At 30.9% G+C, this 15,922-nt stretch overlaps 1 protein-coding gene across 1 annotated transcript; it reads left to right on the top strand.

Annotated features, from left to right (window-relative positions):
• The first annotated feature begins 3,049 nt into the window (after nucleotides 1–3,049).
• Nucleotides 3,050–7,539, top strand: LOC133188967 (perlucin-like). Its single transcript, XM_061324434.1, has 5 exons — nucleotides 3,050–3,118; nucleotides 3,211–3,290; nucleotides 6,674–6,761; nucleotides 7,061–7,277; nucleotides 7,457–7,539. The coding sequence occupies exons 1-5, from the start codon at nucleotides 3,061–3,063 to the stop codon at nucleotides 7,482–7,484; spliced, it is 471 nt and encodes a 156-aa protein (XP_061180418.1). The 5' UTR covers nucleotides 3,050–3,060; the 3' UTR covers nucleotides 7,485–7,539.
• Nucleotides 7,540–15,922: the final 8,383 nt, after the last annotated feature.

Genomic DNA, 15,922 nt, shown 5'->3' with positions numbered 1-15,922 from the left:
ATGAAAATAAGAATATTTTAAAAACATTATTGCATTCAGCATGATTTATAATGAATTTCAATTATTTGTAAATAATCTAAATTCCTGGACTTTGCAAACTATTCAAATCTGCAAGTCATTGTATCAAGACTTAAAATGATAGGATACATGATGAAACATGAACTTAGAATTAAATTATATTAATTTTATATCGATCAACAAACAAATACTACACAAATATGAAATAAATAAAACAAGATAATGCTTCTTGATGGCACTTTATTTGAAGGTACATTTTGTGAGGATACATTACAGAGCTAGACTTAGAATCTAGAACTTAGACTGTGGTCTTTCTTTTGAGAAGACTGGGATCATTAAGTAATTTTATTAAGTTTTCTTTTTGGTCTTCTATATGACACTTTCTTACCACGTATCTTGGCAAAGTGCCATATATACTCGCCTGTAAGTAAGTCGGTTGTATTTTTTAAGCTGATATTGTAGGGATTTGCCATTGACTTGCTTTTAAGTCGGTGTAACCTTTTTGCCAGAATCGGTTGACAATTTTAAGTCAATGTTCTAATGTTAAACAATGTTAAACCTATGTTTTGAGAAATGACGCCCAAATTTTTATAAATATCGATGTTTAATCCATATCTTCCTGGTTATAAACGTTGCACTTGATATATTATTAGCAATTATCATGATTAAGTTTTCGTTCGTACTGTCTCTTATATTTACCTTTTTTCGCTTACCTGACACTGTGTTTATTTAGGTAGTGGCACGTGCCTCGAGAAAACAACTGTGTAAATGGAAAACAATTAATTACATTAACAATGGAGTATGAAAAGAGTCAACAATTTTACTGTGTTTTATTTTTAACAAATTATTATTAAACTTTTTATCAAAATATTTAAGACGGTATGTATTTATGAATACTTCACAATCGCAAATTCGGGTTCTTTATTCAATTTTATAAAAAAAAAAATCGAAAGAATTAGGTACGTAAATAATTAACAAAATAAATAATACACACTTAAGATAAAATAAAGATATTAAGATATGTAAAAACTAGTAGGCATATTATTAGAGTACATTAACAAAATAATACATCCAAACATCTGTAAATGATAATCATTGGAGTTGTTTAAAAATACTACATTTCGGTCTCCTCTCGCCTATAAGTCGGACATTGAGTTTTGGACCAAAGTTAAACTCCCAAAAAACCGACTATATACGGTAGCTTTGAAGTTATGAAACTTTAATCATTACATTGACATGTAGCTACCTTAAATGTGGAATCGGCTCAGCTGGTTTTGTTAAGGTATTAGTAAAGAACCAACAAGCAGGGTTAATAGAACAAAAAAAATTTCCATATTTAATATAACAGTAGTATGATAAAAATGTGTTTATATTGGTCTAACGTCGTTAGGATATCGCTTAGTATCGCTTAGTCACACATTCATGCTTTTTTACTCTATCAACTTGTCCGTCCTAAGGTTATTTTTTGCCACTGAGCATATGACATATCTCATTCTGTAGAATGTAAATTTTGACAAACTGTCGTTTTCTCGAAGATAAAATCCAGTGAATGTATTCGGTGAAAGACTGCTGAATGATTATTCATTTGAGGGTTGAGAAACCATATTTTCTTTGATCGTCAGATTTTATTGCAGTCTAATACTGTGGATGCTTTTTTCTTCTTTGCAGGCAATTGTATGAACGATCATGCTAGTATTGAATAAATAGTTGACCACTCTTAGATTTATTTCATCTTTAATGAAACTACAAAGCAGGCGATACATGCGTTCCTTGGAACACTCTAGTTACTTTAAAAGTTGATGAAAATGGTAAAATTAAATATCAATTTACAAAATTCTTGTGATCAAATATTATATAAATACTGCATGTAGTTGAGTGTAACATTGAAAATTTTCACCCCAAGAAAACCATTGTCAATCGAGGCGCAGTCGAGGTTGACAATGGTTTTCGAGGGGTGAAAATTTTCAATGTTACACTCAACTACATGCAATATTTATTTTATTATACTGATGGTTTTATACAAATACATATTACAGTAAACCTTTCGCGCATGAATTCCGCGCAGTCAATATTTTTTGGAATAACACCCGTCGTCAAGCAATTTTAACTGTTGCTACGCTGGAGGGCGTGGCTTCATTATTCAGCGGGTAATAGTGTTTTTTAACAAGTGTTTCTCGACGAATCAGACTCAACTTATTTATATGAAAATATAATATATGAAAATAATGAACAGTAATCATGCTCGAAAAATCAATTAAACGATACAAACTTAGAGCAGAGGTTGTATCAGGTGCCACAAAGAAGTAACCATAGTATTACCTTGTTGACCGGTTGCACCCCTTGATCTTGAATGGAGAAATTCGTAGACAAGCGGTTGATAAAAAAGCGTAAACTGTTCAAACCCAGGTTATACCAGAATAACTGGGGTAGCTATTGAATTCATTCCTTATAATTTAATTTTCCATCATTAAGTGTAGAAAATAAGACAGTTTCTCCTTCAAAAATGCTTTCAAATTGTACATAATTTGAATATTGATACGTTTTGACCTAAGTCATTGTGACGTAGGCAACCCAGGTTATATAATATAGTCTAATTTTTTATCCAATGACGCACCAAAATTAAATTATTTCAATTGAATATCAATGCATTGCGCAATGAAAATGATTATTTGTCAGTAGCTTTATATAATTTGATGTATTGCATGGCTTGTCAACGGAAACAATTTTGAGCAATTGAAAGAAATGTTAGGACGTTAAAGTAAACTTACTGTTTTTCTGATTTCGACTAACACTCTATCACGATATCTAAAATATTTCTGAGAACACTCAGATTATCCCCTTACACATTCCTTTTTGCCGTTAAGTAAATAACTTAAAATTCATTTAGGGCAATTTTTTTTCAAGAGTTCATATTTTTGAAAAACAAAATTAAAATTTACATGAATATACATCTCATACTGTATACAATTAAACAAACAAGAGTCAATATCTGTGACTAAGAAAGAATCTTATCTAATTTCACATGTGTGATTCTCAAGAAGAATGAAGGTTCTATGTGTTATCATAGTTTTATTTGGTTTCATTATTGATTCCCTTGAAAGTAAGTTACAAGTTCTTTGTTTTTAAATAGTAATAATAGAAGGTTTTTTGTGTTCTTTTTTTTTTAACGATTTTCTTAAATTTTGTTTAAAGGTTGTCATTTGGGATGGATGCAGTTCCAAGAAAAGTGTTATTTTTTCAGTCACACGACTGCCAGCTGGTTTGATGCAGGGGTGAATATTTGATTCAGAAAGCCTATGTTTAGTCACAACTGAAAATGATTTGTAATCAGAACTTTGTTATAAGCTTTGGTGCAGCAGTTTGCAATACAGAGTTCATTCCTACAAATACATTAGGTTTCTTTAGATTTAATTTTATTTATTTTTGCTAGACAACGTAATCAGAATAACCTCACATATTTATGGTTTAAAGTAGAAAAAAAATCAGGAATCTCCACTTATACCTAATATGGTTTAATATAATTTATAATATGATATATATATATATATATATATATATATATATATATATATATATATATATATATATATATATATATATAAAATTTATATTTACATGAAAATGTATAGGTTGTCATTTTTTACATGATGTCAGACATGAATGAACAGAGATATATGTCAAAATTACAAAATCGCATATTTTTCTTCAACAGAATAATTAACGAGAAAAAAAAACTTTCAAGTGTCAGAACTTTAATTCTAACCTATGAGCTAGAATACTGTTCGTTATCTCCCTATTTCATTTTAAAACATTTATAAGTTACCAATATCAGAGAATCCATATATCCTAGAGTCATTTTAGAAAAATGCGCGATTGAAAACAAACAAACTAAAACACAAAAGTAAGACTTCTTGCACTGTTTATAATTTTGTTCAATAAATAATTGATTAATTACAGGTAATATAAACTTTTCTAAATATATTTTTTTCTTTCAATTATGAATTATATAACATTTCAATGAAATATATATATATATATATATATATATATACATATACATATACATATCTTTTTTTTTAATTAAGAGCCATTCTCTGTAATGACTTGAACTTTTATATAGGAGCTGTGGCACGCATAGTCTCAGAATTTCTCCAAACTCTTTATGATGAAAGTCTTTGTTACCGTAAACTCAAATCAGGCAAAAATTGGTTGCTACGTGTCATGGTTAACGTTTGAAAAATGGCATTTTTCAACACGTTCAGAGTCCCACGGTTAACGTTCGCAGCAAAGCAAACAGGTGGCAATGAATGTTTCTGAAAGTTGAAGGCCTGATGTCTAAAATGCATGATAAATATGTTTGGTAAATCAACTATTACATACGTTACTATGGAAACAAAGTATTTAAAAGTAATAATTTTGTTCATCTAATTTTATAAAGTCATACACTTAAGAATAAAAACAATTATAGGTTGAAATGCAAGCAAATAATAGACAAGAGATCCTTGTAACATACCAAGGACGAAATTTGATATTTCTTACAGGTTGGCAATGATTACCATGGTTTTAATACCACAAAAGGATTTTAAATTTACTCTCTTAGTGTTTTAATCGTATCCTATCTTTTTAAAAAGCATATTTCTATATACCTGATGATCATTTTTAAAGGCGTTGGTGTGACCCTAATTTTCACATTTCAAAAAATTCAAATTCAATTCTTTAAATAGAGCGTTGCTATGGAAATTAGCCGAAAAATTATGCATAAAGATCTGAAAAATATTCTGTTTCCTTGGATACGTATCTTTGTATGTAGATTCCCAAAACTTTTATGATTGATATATACGAACAACTAACTTGACTTTCAATTTTGACTACCACCCAATCTCTAACTGGATGCAAAAAGTACAAAGGGTTTAATATTGATATAAAATTTAACAAATTCGAACATTTTCCCTTCTTGGTAACCATAGCAACAGTGTTGTATTTTTCAATAAACTTTATCAATATATGATATTCAACTTTAGTTCTACCAGATAAGTACTATTCAAGGTGAGTCAAATAATATGTTTCTTGATTAAAAGGTAAGTAAATTCCTAAAGCAGCAAAAAAATATCACTTTAAACAACTGGTACGTTGTTTCCATGGTTACACTGCAAAGTAACAATTAATCCCAATTTTTTCTTATGTTGTCGGTGTTGCAAGGTCCTAAGGATGTATGTGTGCCAGCCATGGATTTTAATTTATTTCCTCAAGATAGTAGCATTAACCCAATCATAGCAACGGATTTTGCCTGGTTACATTGTGTTACCATGGCAACCATGAAAGTTATTTTTAGAATGATATTGCCAATTCCTAATTACTTAGGGTCAAATATTTTTTATTGTTTTTCTTAGGTTGTTGATTGAGTTTGATCATGTAATATCTATCATTTGTGAATATTGAGCGTTTTTCAGCATTTTCAGCATCTAAAATGTATTCCAAATGTACCCATGGTTACCACTTACTAAGAGATAAATTCTAAATAGTTTCTTTTTAGCATAAGTGGCAACAAGGTGTCATGTTTTTGGGAGAATGGTTTGTTTGTTTTTGTAAGTCTTTATTACGGCATAATAAAGATTCAAAGTAGTTGAAAATCTCAATTTTTTCAACTTTTCCGGCTGTTACCATGGCAACCAAGACACATAGTAACGAAATTTTATTTGATATATGTTTCTGGTGTCAAGTTGTAGTAATGGGCAAGTGAGGATGTGTGTGTATGTGTGTATTTATTATGAAAGACGAATTATTCTAATATTTATTGTATTTTGAAATTAATGAATTTTTCAACGATTAAAAAAGACAATATTACTAAGGAGCAACGTCAAGTCAAAATCATTTTCTTTTTCCTTGACATTAAGAATAAAAAATTATTCTTTCCAATCATGTAATGGCTCATTCTTTTTCAAAAGGTTGAATGATTTTCCTTTTGCATGAAAAGATACCACATAGGGTCTGTCAGATGATGCTACCAAATTAAAATAAATGATTTAACTAAAATATATGTTGGCTAACCCGAATTTCCTCAATCTCTTCTTTTTAAAGAATTCATTAGTTATTTTTATATAATTAGTATATTTAAATTTTTCTAATTTTCACATATGTCAAGGTAGTCATATAAAGATACAAAATGATACAAAAACATTTTTTTAAGAGAGTAAAGCAGTTTTCACTGATTTTTTGCTCAAATCTGCTCTTTGAAGCTTTCAAAAGCTAACAAGATTTTAGTTTGTAAAATTATATTTATTTGATAAAAATTCAAAATTTTGGTCCATAACTATTAATTTACTTCAGAAAATTGATTTAGGCCTTTGATTGTTTAAAAATGTTACCTTAGTTCATTATTCTGTAGTCATTTTAAGGAGAGGAAAGGGAGATATTTTCATACCAAATAAAAGTTACTTGAAGATTAAAAGCAACAATCAACAATTTTTTTTATTTGTCGAACACGACTATTACAGATATTGTCCTGTATATAAAGAATTACTTCAGAATAATAACCTTACTTTATTTACAATTAGACCTATTATTCATGGTCAGTATTAACAGATTTGTTTTTTTTGGGATGAAAATAGAAGTAATGTGATAAATGTCAAAGTTTTATTCTTTATCTTCCTTTCAGGGGGCATGTGCACAGTTCCATTCTAAACTAGCCGAACCCAGAACCCAAGCTGACTCTAACTATCTGAAAAGCCACAGCCAGGCCTTGAGTAACTTTCAAGAGAATATAGTTTCATGCTCTGTAGTAATCCGCAATTAGAAACAATGTATATGATTCTTTGAAATGCTGCTCCAAGTGCAACAGATAATAACACAAGCATTTTTCTTTGCATGCACATGTTGATTTGTCAGTTATTTATCGATTGAGCATACGTATTGTCTTCCATGTAGAGTCTGAATTAGATCTATTTTTTGAATTTTTGTAATGTAAGCTTCAAACTTCTTTTTCTTCAAATTAACATGGGGAACCAGAATGCCGATATCAGATTACATGTATTTATTTACAAAGATGCCCACTTCTGGATTGGAATATCAGACATTATAGAGGAAAACATATGGGAGTATTCATCTACACAAGAGATCGTCAAAGAGACCGATTTTGGTCCCGGGGAACCCAATTCTCACACTGCACAGAACTGTGTGGCTCTCTGGAGAGATTTTCATGGACAGTGGGCGGATCATACATGTTCAGCGCCTCTTCACTTCATATGTGAAGCTGATAATCTGTAGGATATGTTTAGATACACCAGAAACGGAAACGCATAATTCTCAGAGTATTGAGATTGATTCTAGCATTTTATAATTATGATAGAATAAAAAAAAAATAACGTAAATATATTCTAATTTCATGAAACAGTATAATTTTATTATTATTTTTTAATTCTTTTATTTCTTTTCGTCGAAGATCTGAGCCAGGGAGTATAATTGGTTGAAGATTACTTTGTGACCGTCTTACCCAAAATACAACAAAGGAAAAATGGAAATGAATTATTTCTTGTGTTTTTATTTTATATGTCATATAATTAAGTCTTTACTGTCACAGGGATTTGAAAATAGTTTAAGATGGAGCATTTATGGTTGAAATTAACTTTTTAATTTTATCAGGAATTTTTCGAATTATTTGTTTTTATAGTAGATGTTTTTTTCTTTATTTTCTTCGGAGTTTGTATTGATGGATTTATGATCTATTAAAAGATAGTAAAAAGCATGACAGCAGGTCTTAAAAATGATTATACCACTAGATCATCAATTTACATGTAGAATTATAAGGAAGATAGTTTTTTTAACATGTTGAACTAATTTCAAACTGGACTTTCATTACGACACAAATGCCACTTCCCAAACCAAGTGAATACACTTATAAAAAATAATAAAATATATTCATCGTCACCTTAGTAATGCGTTCTCAGTTATATTTTCTTCCAAGTTCCATACATGAAAATAAGAATACTTAGTAATGGAAAGGTAAAGAATATTCCTGGTGACTAAACTTAGAACTTGAAAAAAACTTCTGAGTTAGAATGCAAAGAAGAGGGAGCCAAAAAACGCAAGGGATTGTAGATGCAAGAGTGATAGTAAACTAGCTCCTTCGGCCATGCAATTTTGCTCTGGCGATCCTCCATCTGTTCTAGTGTGCTATCTCATTCCCTTGCTTTGTCACTCTCGCTCAATATTGCCCTCGGTTTCTCTTTTCTTTGTGACGCCTCTATCGCGTTATGGCGATACATTTCCGCCCTCTGTTGTTATCACACTTGTCACCCTTACGTTGTCGCTTATTAGCAGAAGGGAAAGAGCGAGTTGACCTATTCATTGCAGAATCTTATGGGAGTAAGAGCAAAAAAAAAGTATGCCTTGATTATATTTAATTCAAGTCATTTACAAAGTAATTACTAGTTACTTAGTAGCTCAAATCGTGACCAATAGACCAATATCTAATATAATTCCTTTCTGCTTATTGCCAACTATATGTTGTAGATTGCAAGTGTTTTAAGAATGTCAGAGGCTAGGGAATGAAATGGCACAAGAGAAAAGACGGAGGAGCGAGAGCACGAAATTATATGATCGAAGGAGAGAGTTTACATGTTGTAGATTGTCAGTCGTTTTCGTTTCAAGAGTACCTCGAATGACAGAGACTGAATCGTTAAATATTAATTAGTTTTCAATAAGCTTCAGTATAATTATTAAAATGGTCAAGGTTTAGGGTTATTTTATCTGATTGATAAAGCTGTTTGGCAAAGTACGGGATTTCATCGTTGATTTTAGATACAATGGCGCTAAAGTCTTTAATTTCAGTAATTTCATTGCCTTTCATCGGGATTAAGATAATTTTTCCCATCTTAATATGTATATTGTTATAATAATCAAAATCTGCATCTGAGTTTGTTAATACATGTAGCAAAACCGGTTACATAAGTTACTGTTTTAAAAATAGCTAAAACGGGATGTTGCTGAACATTAGGTCTAAATTAGACTACGTCAATAATTGAGAAAATAAATAAGGGGAAAGATAGCTCCTTCCAAAAATTATAAAACAATAAAAAAATCTATATAAAATGAATTAAAAAAACTAAATAGGCCATGTTAAAATCAAAAGGCTTAAAAAAAAATAACTGTGCGAAATTCAGAGAGAGAGAGAGAGGCGAATTACTAGAACATTTAGGTCATGTAGACATAATATGTTCAGTTGTGTTGCTGATATCTATAATGTAAAGCATATACAAAAAAATCACATACCTTCCTTTCAGGTTGTTTTGTTGGATGATTGCCATTCCAAGACAAATGTTACTTCTTTAGCCATACTACAGTCTTTTGGTCAGATGCTGGAGTTTGATACATGTACCTTTCTCACAGCAAAGCTATTTATTTAAAATTGATTGTAAAAATTGGTCATGTGCATACATTAGTTTGATTTACTTCAAAGAAGCATCCCTATATTTTAGCCCAGAAAGCAAGGCCGTCAGAAAAAGGGTTGCGTTGGGAACAATTGCATTTCCTCTAAAAAAAAAAAAAATATTTTTGGGAAAAAAATCATCATTTGTTTGTCCGTACATTTCTTTTTCATCATGAATGGTTTTCCTTTTTGAAATTTGAAATTTTTACCCTCTATCTGTTTTTTTTTATTTGGCCCATGGGGCCACAATTTGAACAAATATGAAAATAACTACATACTTTTTCAGAGTTCTTTCCCATCTATTGACTCATCAGAAAAAGATTTTTTTTAACATTATTATTCTTTTACTCTACCTTATTTTTACCATTTCCTAATAATTTCCTTCTTGAAGAACGCACAACCTTTGCTGAAAAGAAACAAAACCTAAAACAATAAGATTTTTTACATTGATTAAAACATACAGTAGTCTGTTCTTGAAACATACTCACTTTCTCTTTCGCAGACAAACATAAATTGTCTGTTACAGTCTACGTCTGCCCATTTTCCGTAAAATTGATGTGAAATAATGACATAGTTTTCCCCTGTTTGACCATCAGGCTCCCGTGATTGGAAGGAATTGACAGATATGACTTCAGATGTGGAAGGAATTTATTCCCACTTTCGTCTTGGACAAGGTCACATACCCCAATATAGTAATCCCGATCTGAAAAGTGCACACAAAAGTAACACAATGAATAAAAAGAAAAACAAAGTGAGAAAAATATAAATCAAAATAAAAGTAGAGAAGTTCAAATCCAACAAATATGCCTTTAGTATATAAATACATATTAATATCAGAAAGCAAATGGTGGATTACGTACTAGAAGGGAAGAAGGGCTGTGAAAGTTTTTATAAATTTGTTAACAGTTATTAATGGTTTCATTTTTCTCCAGTTCAGTCGGATATACCAGCTACATGTTTGAATGTTAATGGATCAAACGTGGATCAAACGTAATCGGTATCTTATGAAATATAAAGATGACGAACAGTAATCAAGCTCAAAGTCTCTAAAAACATCAGAGGTCGGATCAGGTGCCATGTAGGAGTCAGCATACCTTGTCGACCCGGTCACACCCGTCGTGTGCTCATTGTCATGATCGGGCAAACGGAAAAATCGTAGACAATACAGTGTTATAATAATGGCCAAACAATTAGTATGAACAACTTCAGCCAGCATTCGACTTAATGAGAGATTGCATTTCCTGACAAGGCCATTGTATCGACCAAAGAACTTGCGATATGTTGACTTCAAACGAGACTGTTGATATCTTTGTTTCATCACCTTGTTTGTCAATAAATTGCTTCGTTTGAGAAATTGTTCATAGTAGAGCATGTTCTTGCGTATCGAATCAACTGGGAGACAAAAACCTCATATGCAGGTGATAAGGGTATATTGCTAAGTAAGTAAGGGGAGTTGACGATTGAAAAATTAGCGTTTATCATAAAGCTTTGTTGTTAGGTTACCATTAAAGTCTTTTTCTAGGAAAATATCCAAATACGAAACAGATGTGTCTTTTATTTCAAGCTCAGTAAGATATATCGAGTCGACATATGAATGGAAGTAACTTTTGTTAATTGATAATACGTCGTCGATATATCTAAATGTCCAGTTGAAGGCCACATCAAGTGTTTTCTTCTTCTCATGTAGAAGTTTTTGAAGAAATTCTGCTTCATTTGAATACAAAAATAGGTTTGCTAATAAGGGGGCACAATTGATGCCCAAATACGAAACAGATGTGTCTTTTATTTCAAGCTCAGTAAGATATATCGAGTCGACATATGAATGGAAGTAACTTTTGTTAATTGATAATACGTCGTCGATATATCTAAATGTCCAGTTGAAGGCCACATCAAGTGTTTTCTTCTTCTCATGTAGAAGTTTTTGAAGAAATTCTGCTTCATTTGAATACAAAAATAGGTTTGCTAATAAGGGGGCACAATTGATGCCCGTGGGAACTCCAACAGATTGTTGGAAGACCTGGTCTCCAAAAACTACATAGATATTGTCAATCAGAAACTCAACCAATTTTTAATATCAACTTCAGAGTACTTGTGTATAATTCAGAATGTTTTTTTAACAAAAATTATTTGTAAATGACCAATGACAAGGTGAATATATTTACGAGTTCCATTTTCATTGAAAAGGCAGCTGTTTATGATGTCAAAAAGCATGGACTTTAATGTATCTTGGGGAATGGTTGTATAAAGTGTTGAAAAGTCGTACGTTTTAATGTTATTGATTTTGTTAAAATTTTGTGGTTTCAAATTTTCTAAAAGTTCCTTGGAGATTTTAAGAACCCTCATCTGAATTACACAACTTTTCAAATATACTGTTGTACAGTTCAACTGAAGTTTCTCCTTCACTGCTGTAAATATTTTAGTGAGGACTAAAGAAAGAGGCTTGGTAGAAAAAAACTGGAACCCGCTATCTATCTTTGTTTGTAAGGATTTTTATGGAGTTTTGGAATCCAGTATAGGTATGGTAATCAGGGCCCCGTAAGGAATTGCGGGTGCCGTATAGTAATCAGTCTGTATGTCTGTCCGTCTGTCATTCTTCCGTCCACAAATTTTCTTTTTTTTCCTAATAACTTTTTTAATGGTTGACCAATTACGTTTAAATTAATTTAAATATTTTGGTTGAATAGGCAATAAGACATATTTTGATGCTAAGTTTGGTTCTCTTTGTCATCCAGTTTGGAGCGAGGGTGGTGGGGTAGATTAGAATGAATGCCAGGGCAAAGAGAGATAACTGCTGAGAATGTTCCTATTGAAAACTATGAAAGCTGCAATGAGTCCCTTATGATTAATTAACTTTCCTCTTGAAGAAAATTCAAAGCATTTTCTTTATCTGTTACATTGAGATTATTCACATTTGTAATACCTCTGTCTGAAAATGAAGTTTATTTTGAAGGTAAGGTCAATTCCGAATAATTGTTATTTAATAATTAATACTTTATTTTGGTTAAAATACACAATGACTTATGATTTTATTGAATTCTTAAAACAAAATATAGATAAAGATATCTTTATTATTATCATTATTATTATTATTATTTCATTTATTATATATTTTTAAAAAATTTTTCTTTTCTTTTCTTTGCTACCTTATGTAAATTCAATTAATTTTAACAGGTAGTCGGATAATAACCTCATTCTATCATTGCTGAAAAAGTTCTTATTGTAAACTTAGAAGAAAAGGATGACAGAGCAGAACATTAATTAAGGTGTCTGCTGCAGAAAATTTAGAGGCTTATCTTTATCTTCACTTTAAGATTAATTTGTCTGCAACTGATGTTTGTTTTGAAGAGAGCTTGAAGAGAATTTGTACACTTAAATAATGGTCAAATTGCTGTTGAATTTCAATATATTATTCTAGAATGAAAAGCTTTAGCTAATGAAAAAAAAAATTCAATATATTATTCTAGAATGAAAAGCTTTAGCTAATGAAAAAAAAAAATATCTGGGTAACTATTATTCTCATAGACTGAATGTTATTAAATTTGCGGAATTAATGTCAACTTAGAACGAAAAAATCCTGAAAAAATTATGTATGTTTATTTTAAAACTTTATCATGCTCTCTGTCCTCCTTGATATATTTTGATATATTTCCCACTTCATTCTTATTTTTCTATCCTCATTTTATACCAGATTTTGTGTGTGTATATATATATATATATATATATATATATATATATATATATATATATATATATATATATATATATATATATAAAATTTAGGGATGGCAATTTGTAACCGGTTAACCGATTACTCGGTCGGAACGATGGTAATCGGTTAGAAAATCTGCAATCGGTTAGTCGGAAAAAATAAAATATTTGTAAGTTTGAAGGCAATTTTTTTAAAATTCATTTTTAGACAGGAAACCTCTCCATAAAAGTTGATAATTAAGCGTTTTTAAAACATCTATTTAAGCTTATTTGGAGGTAATTAAGGCTCCCCGGATTGAGATGGATGGGTAATTAGTCAGTTAGTAAAGTGTTAATTGCTGCTCGTTACCCCATGGTTTTCAGAAAACATGAAACCATTTTGATGTATTACATTTTACTGGTGTTTCAACCAAATGAATACCATCCACCATGTTAAATTGTCTAGTATCTTTTGCTCTTATATTTTAAATTATATTGTTAGAAAAACATCGTATATTAAGTTAAAGTTCGGGTATAGTTTTGATTATGGTGATATTGCAGAATTTGAATGAATCTTGTGACATCTGCTTGGGAAAATTATCCATGTTTGATTTCTCAGGCATTATTCATGGTTTTCTTATATATTTTTTCTTGTCTATTGAAATCAAAATAAAACATACATATAGCGTCGTGATCAAGATAATAAACAGAATATTTCTAACTTCTAGCATCTTTTAGTTTTCTTGTGTATATGAATTGAAAAAAAGCCCCCCAAAAATGTGTATTTTGATACGATTAACCGGTTAATCGGTCGGAACGTCTTGCGGTTAACCGATTAGCATTTCTGTAATCGATTGCCATCCCTAATATATATATATATATATATATATATATATATATTATATATATATATATATATATATATATATATATATATATATATATATATATATATATATATATATATATATATATATATATATATAGTTGTGTACCTCTGACCAGTTTGTTTGAAATGTATATATGTTAGAAATGTACCCCATGTACCAATATTTGCTTTGGGAGAATAAACTGAACTTGAACTTGAAATTAATGTCAAGCCTGGGTGATATTTGCATTCACCGAAGGCTGGCATTTTATAAAACTTGACTTGTTTAGATATACATTTAATTAATTAATTGAGTTTTTATAAGATATGATTTTTTTAACTGCCGTATGTAAATACAAGGATACTATTTACAGGTTGTTGGATATTTATAGGAATTATCTTGAAATTTAAACTTTATAAATACAGTTACTGTTGCTTATTCTTCTTCAAATATTTTAATTTTTTAATCAAGTAAAATTCTCATTCCATAATGAGCACCCTTTCATTTCTACCCCTCGGCTGGGCCCTTGCTGACAGGTCAGTTTTCTAGTTCAAATTCATTTTGATTGTTGGGAGTATTAAAAATATTTAAAACTGACATATGGTTTTGAAGAATTTCCTCCTTAGAAAGAGGGCTTCGGGTATAAGTTGGATTACCATTCCTCACGATAAACTATAAACAAGACTTTCTGATATCATAGTTAACTGCCTCTTCAATAAAAATGGAAGTCAGAAATTTTCCTACCATGTGATTGGTCATCAACAAAATTACTTTGTTAAAAAGCACACTGATTCTACACACAAGTACTCTGAAGTTGATATCAAAAGGATGCTGGAGATCCTTATTGACAATATTTATGTAGTCTTAGGAGACCAGGTCTTCCAATAATATGTTGGAATTTTAATGGGCACTAAATGTGTTCCTTTATTCTGTTTTTATATTCCTATGAAGCAGAATTTATTCAAAGACTTCTACATGGGAAGAAGAAAACACTTGCTGTAGCCTTCAACTCGATATTTAGTTATATCGACGATAAATTATCAACTAACAATAGTTACTTTCATTCATGATATGTCGATTCGATATATCCCAGTGAACTTGTTATAAAATACACTACAGGGTCTGCCACATCTGTTTCATGTTTGACTGTTTTAATGACTATAGCTGATAAGTGCCAACTAACAACTAAATTGTATATCAAACGAGATGACTTCAAATTTTCCATCGTCAACTTTCCTTATTTATGTAGTAATATCCCACTGTCACCTGGATATGGTGTTTACATCTCACAACTTATTCGATACTCAAAAACATGCTCCAAGTACGATCAATTTTTGAACCAAGGCAGGCTACTGACAGAGAAGTTGATGTTAAGGGATTTCAGCGACCTCGTTTAAGGTCAGCATTTCGTAAATTTCATGATCGTTATAATGACCTTGTTAGCAAATATAACCTATTATTGGGTAGTACTTTGGCAGACTTGTTTCGTAAAAATTGTAAGGCCTTTGGTTTTTTTTAACTGAATTTGAACGTCTCGTCTACCTGATCATTATATAGGGCTCACGGCGGGTGTGACCGGTCAACAAGGGATGCTTTCTCCACCTAGGCACCTGATCCCACCTTGGAATTTCTAGGGGTTCGTGTTTGATGCCCTCTTCACAGTATTGTATTGTTCATAGATTTTTTTAGATCGATCACTGCTCGTCATCTTCACCTTTATTCATAACCCTGTTTTATTGGCTTCACAGCAAAATATGAAATACAGAAAAAAATGTGTGTGTGTGTGTGTGTGTGTGTGTGTGTGTGTGTGTGTGTGGGTGTGTGTGTGTGTGTGAGGGTGTGTGTGTGAGGGTGTGTGTGAGGGTGTGTATGTGTGTGTGTGAAATAATCTTGCAAGGGACTTAAAAATACACTGAAAAAATTG

Source organism: Saccostrea echinata, unplaced genomic scaffold, assembly GCF_033153115.1.
Source record: "Saccostrea echinata isolate AGI-Se365-2 ecotype Australia unplaced genomic scaffold, CSIRO_AGI_Sech_v1 ptg000001l, whole genome shotgun sequence".
Classification (NCBI taxonomy): Eukaryota; Metazoa; Mollusca; class Bivalvia; order Ostreida; family Ostreidae; genus Saccostrea; species Saccostrea echinata.
Note: the sequence above shows the minus strand (reverse complement) of the source record. Positions and strands in the feature narration are given on the sequence as shown.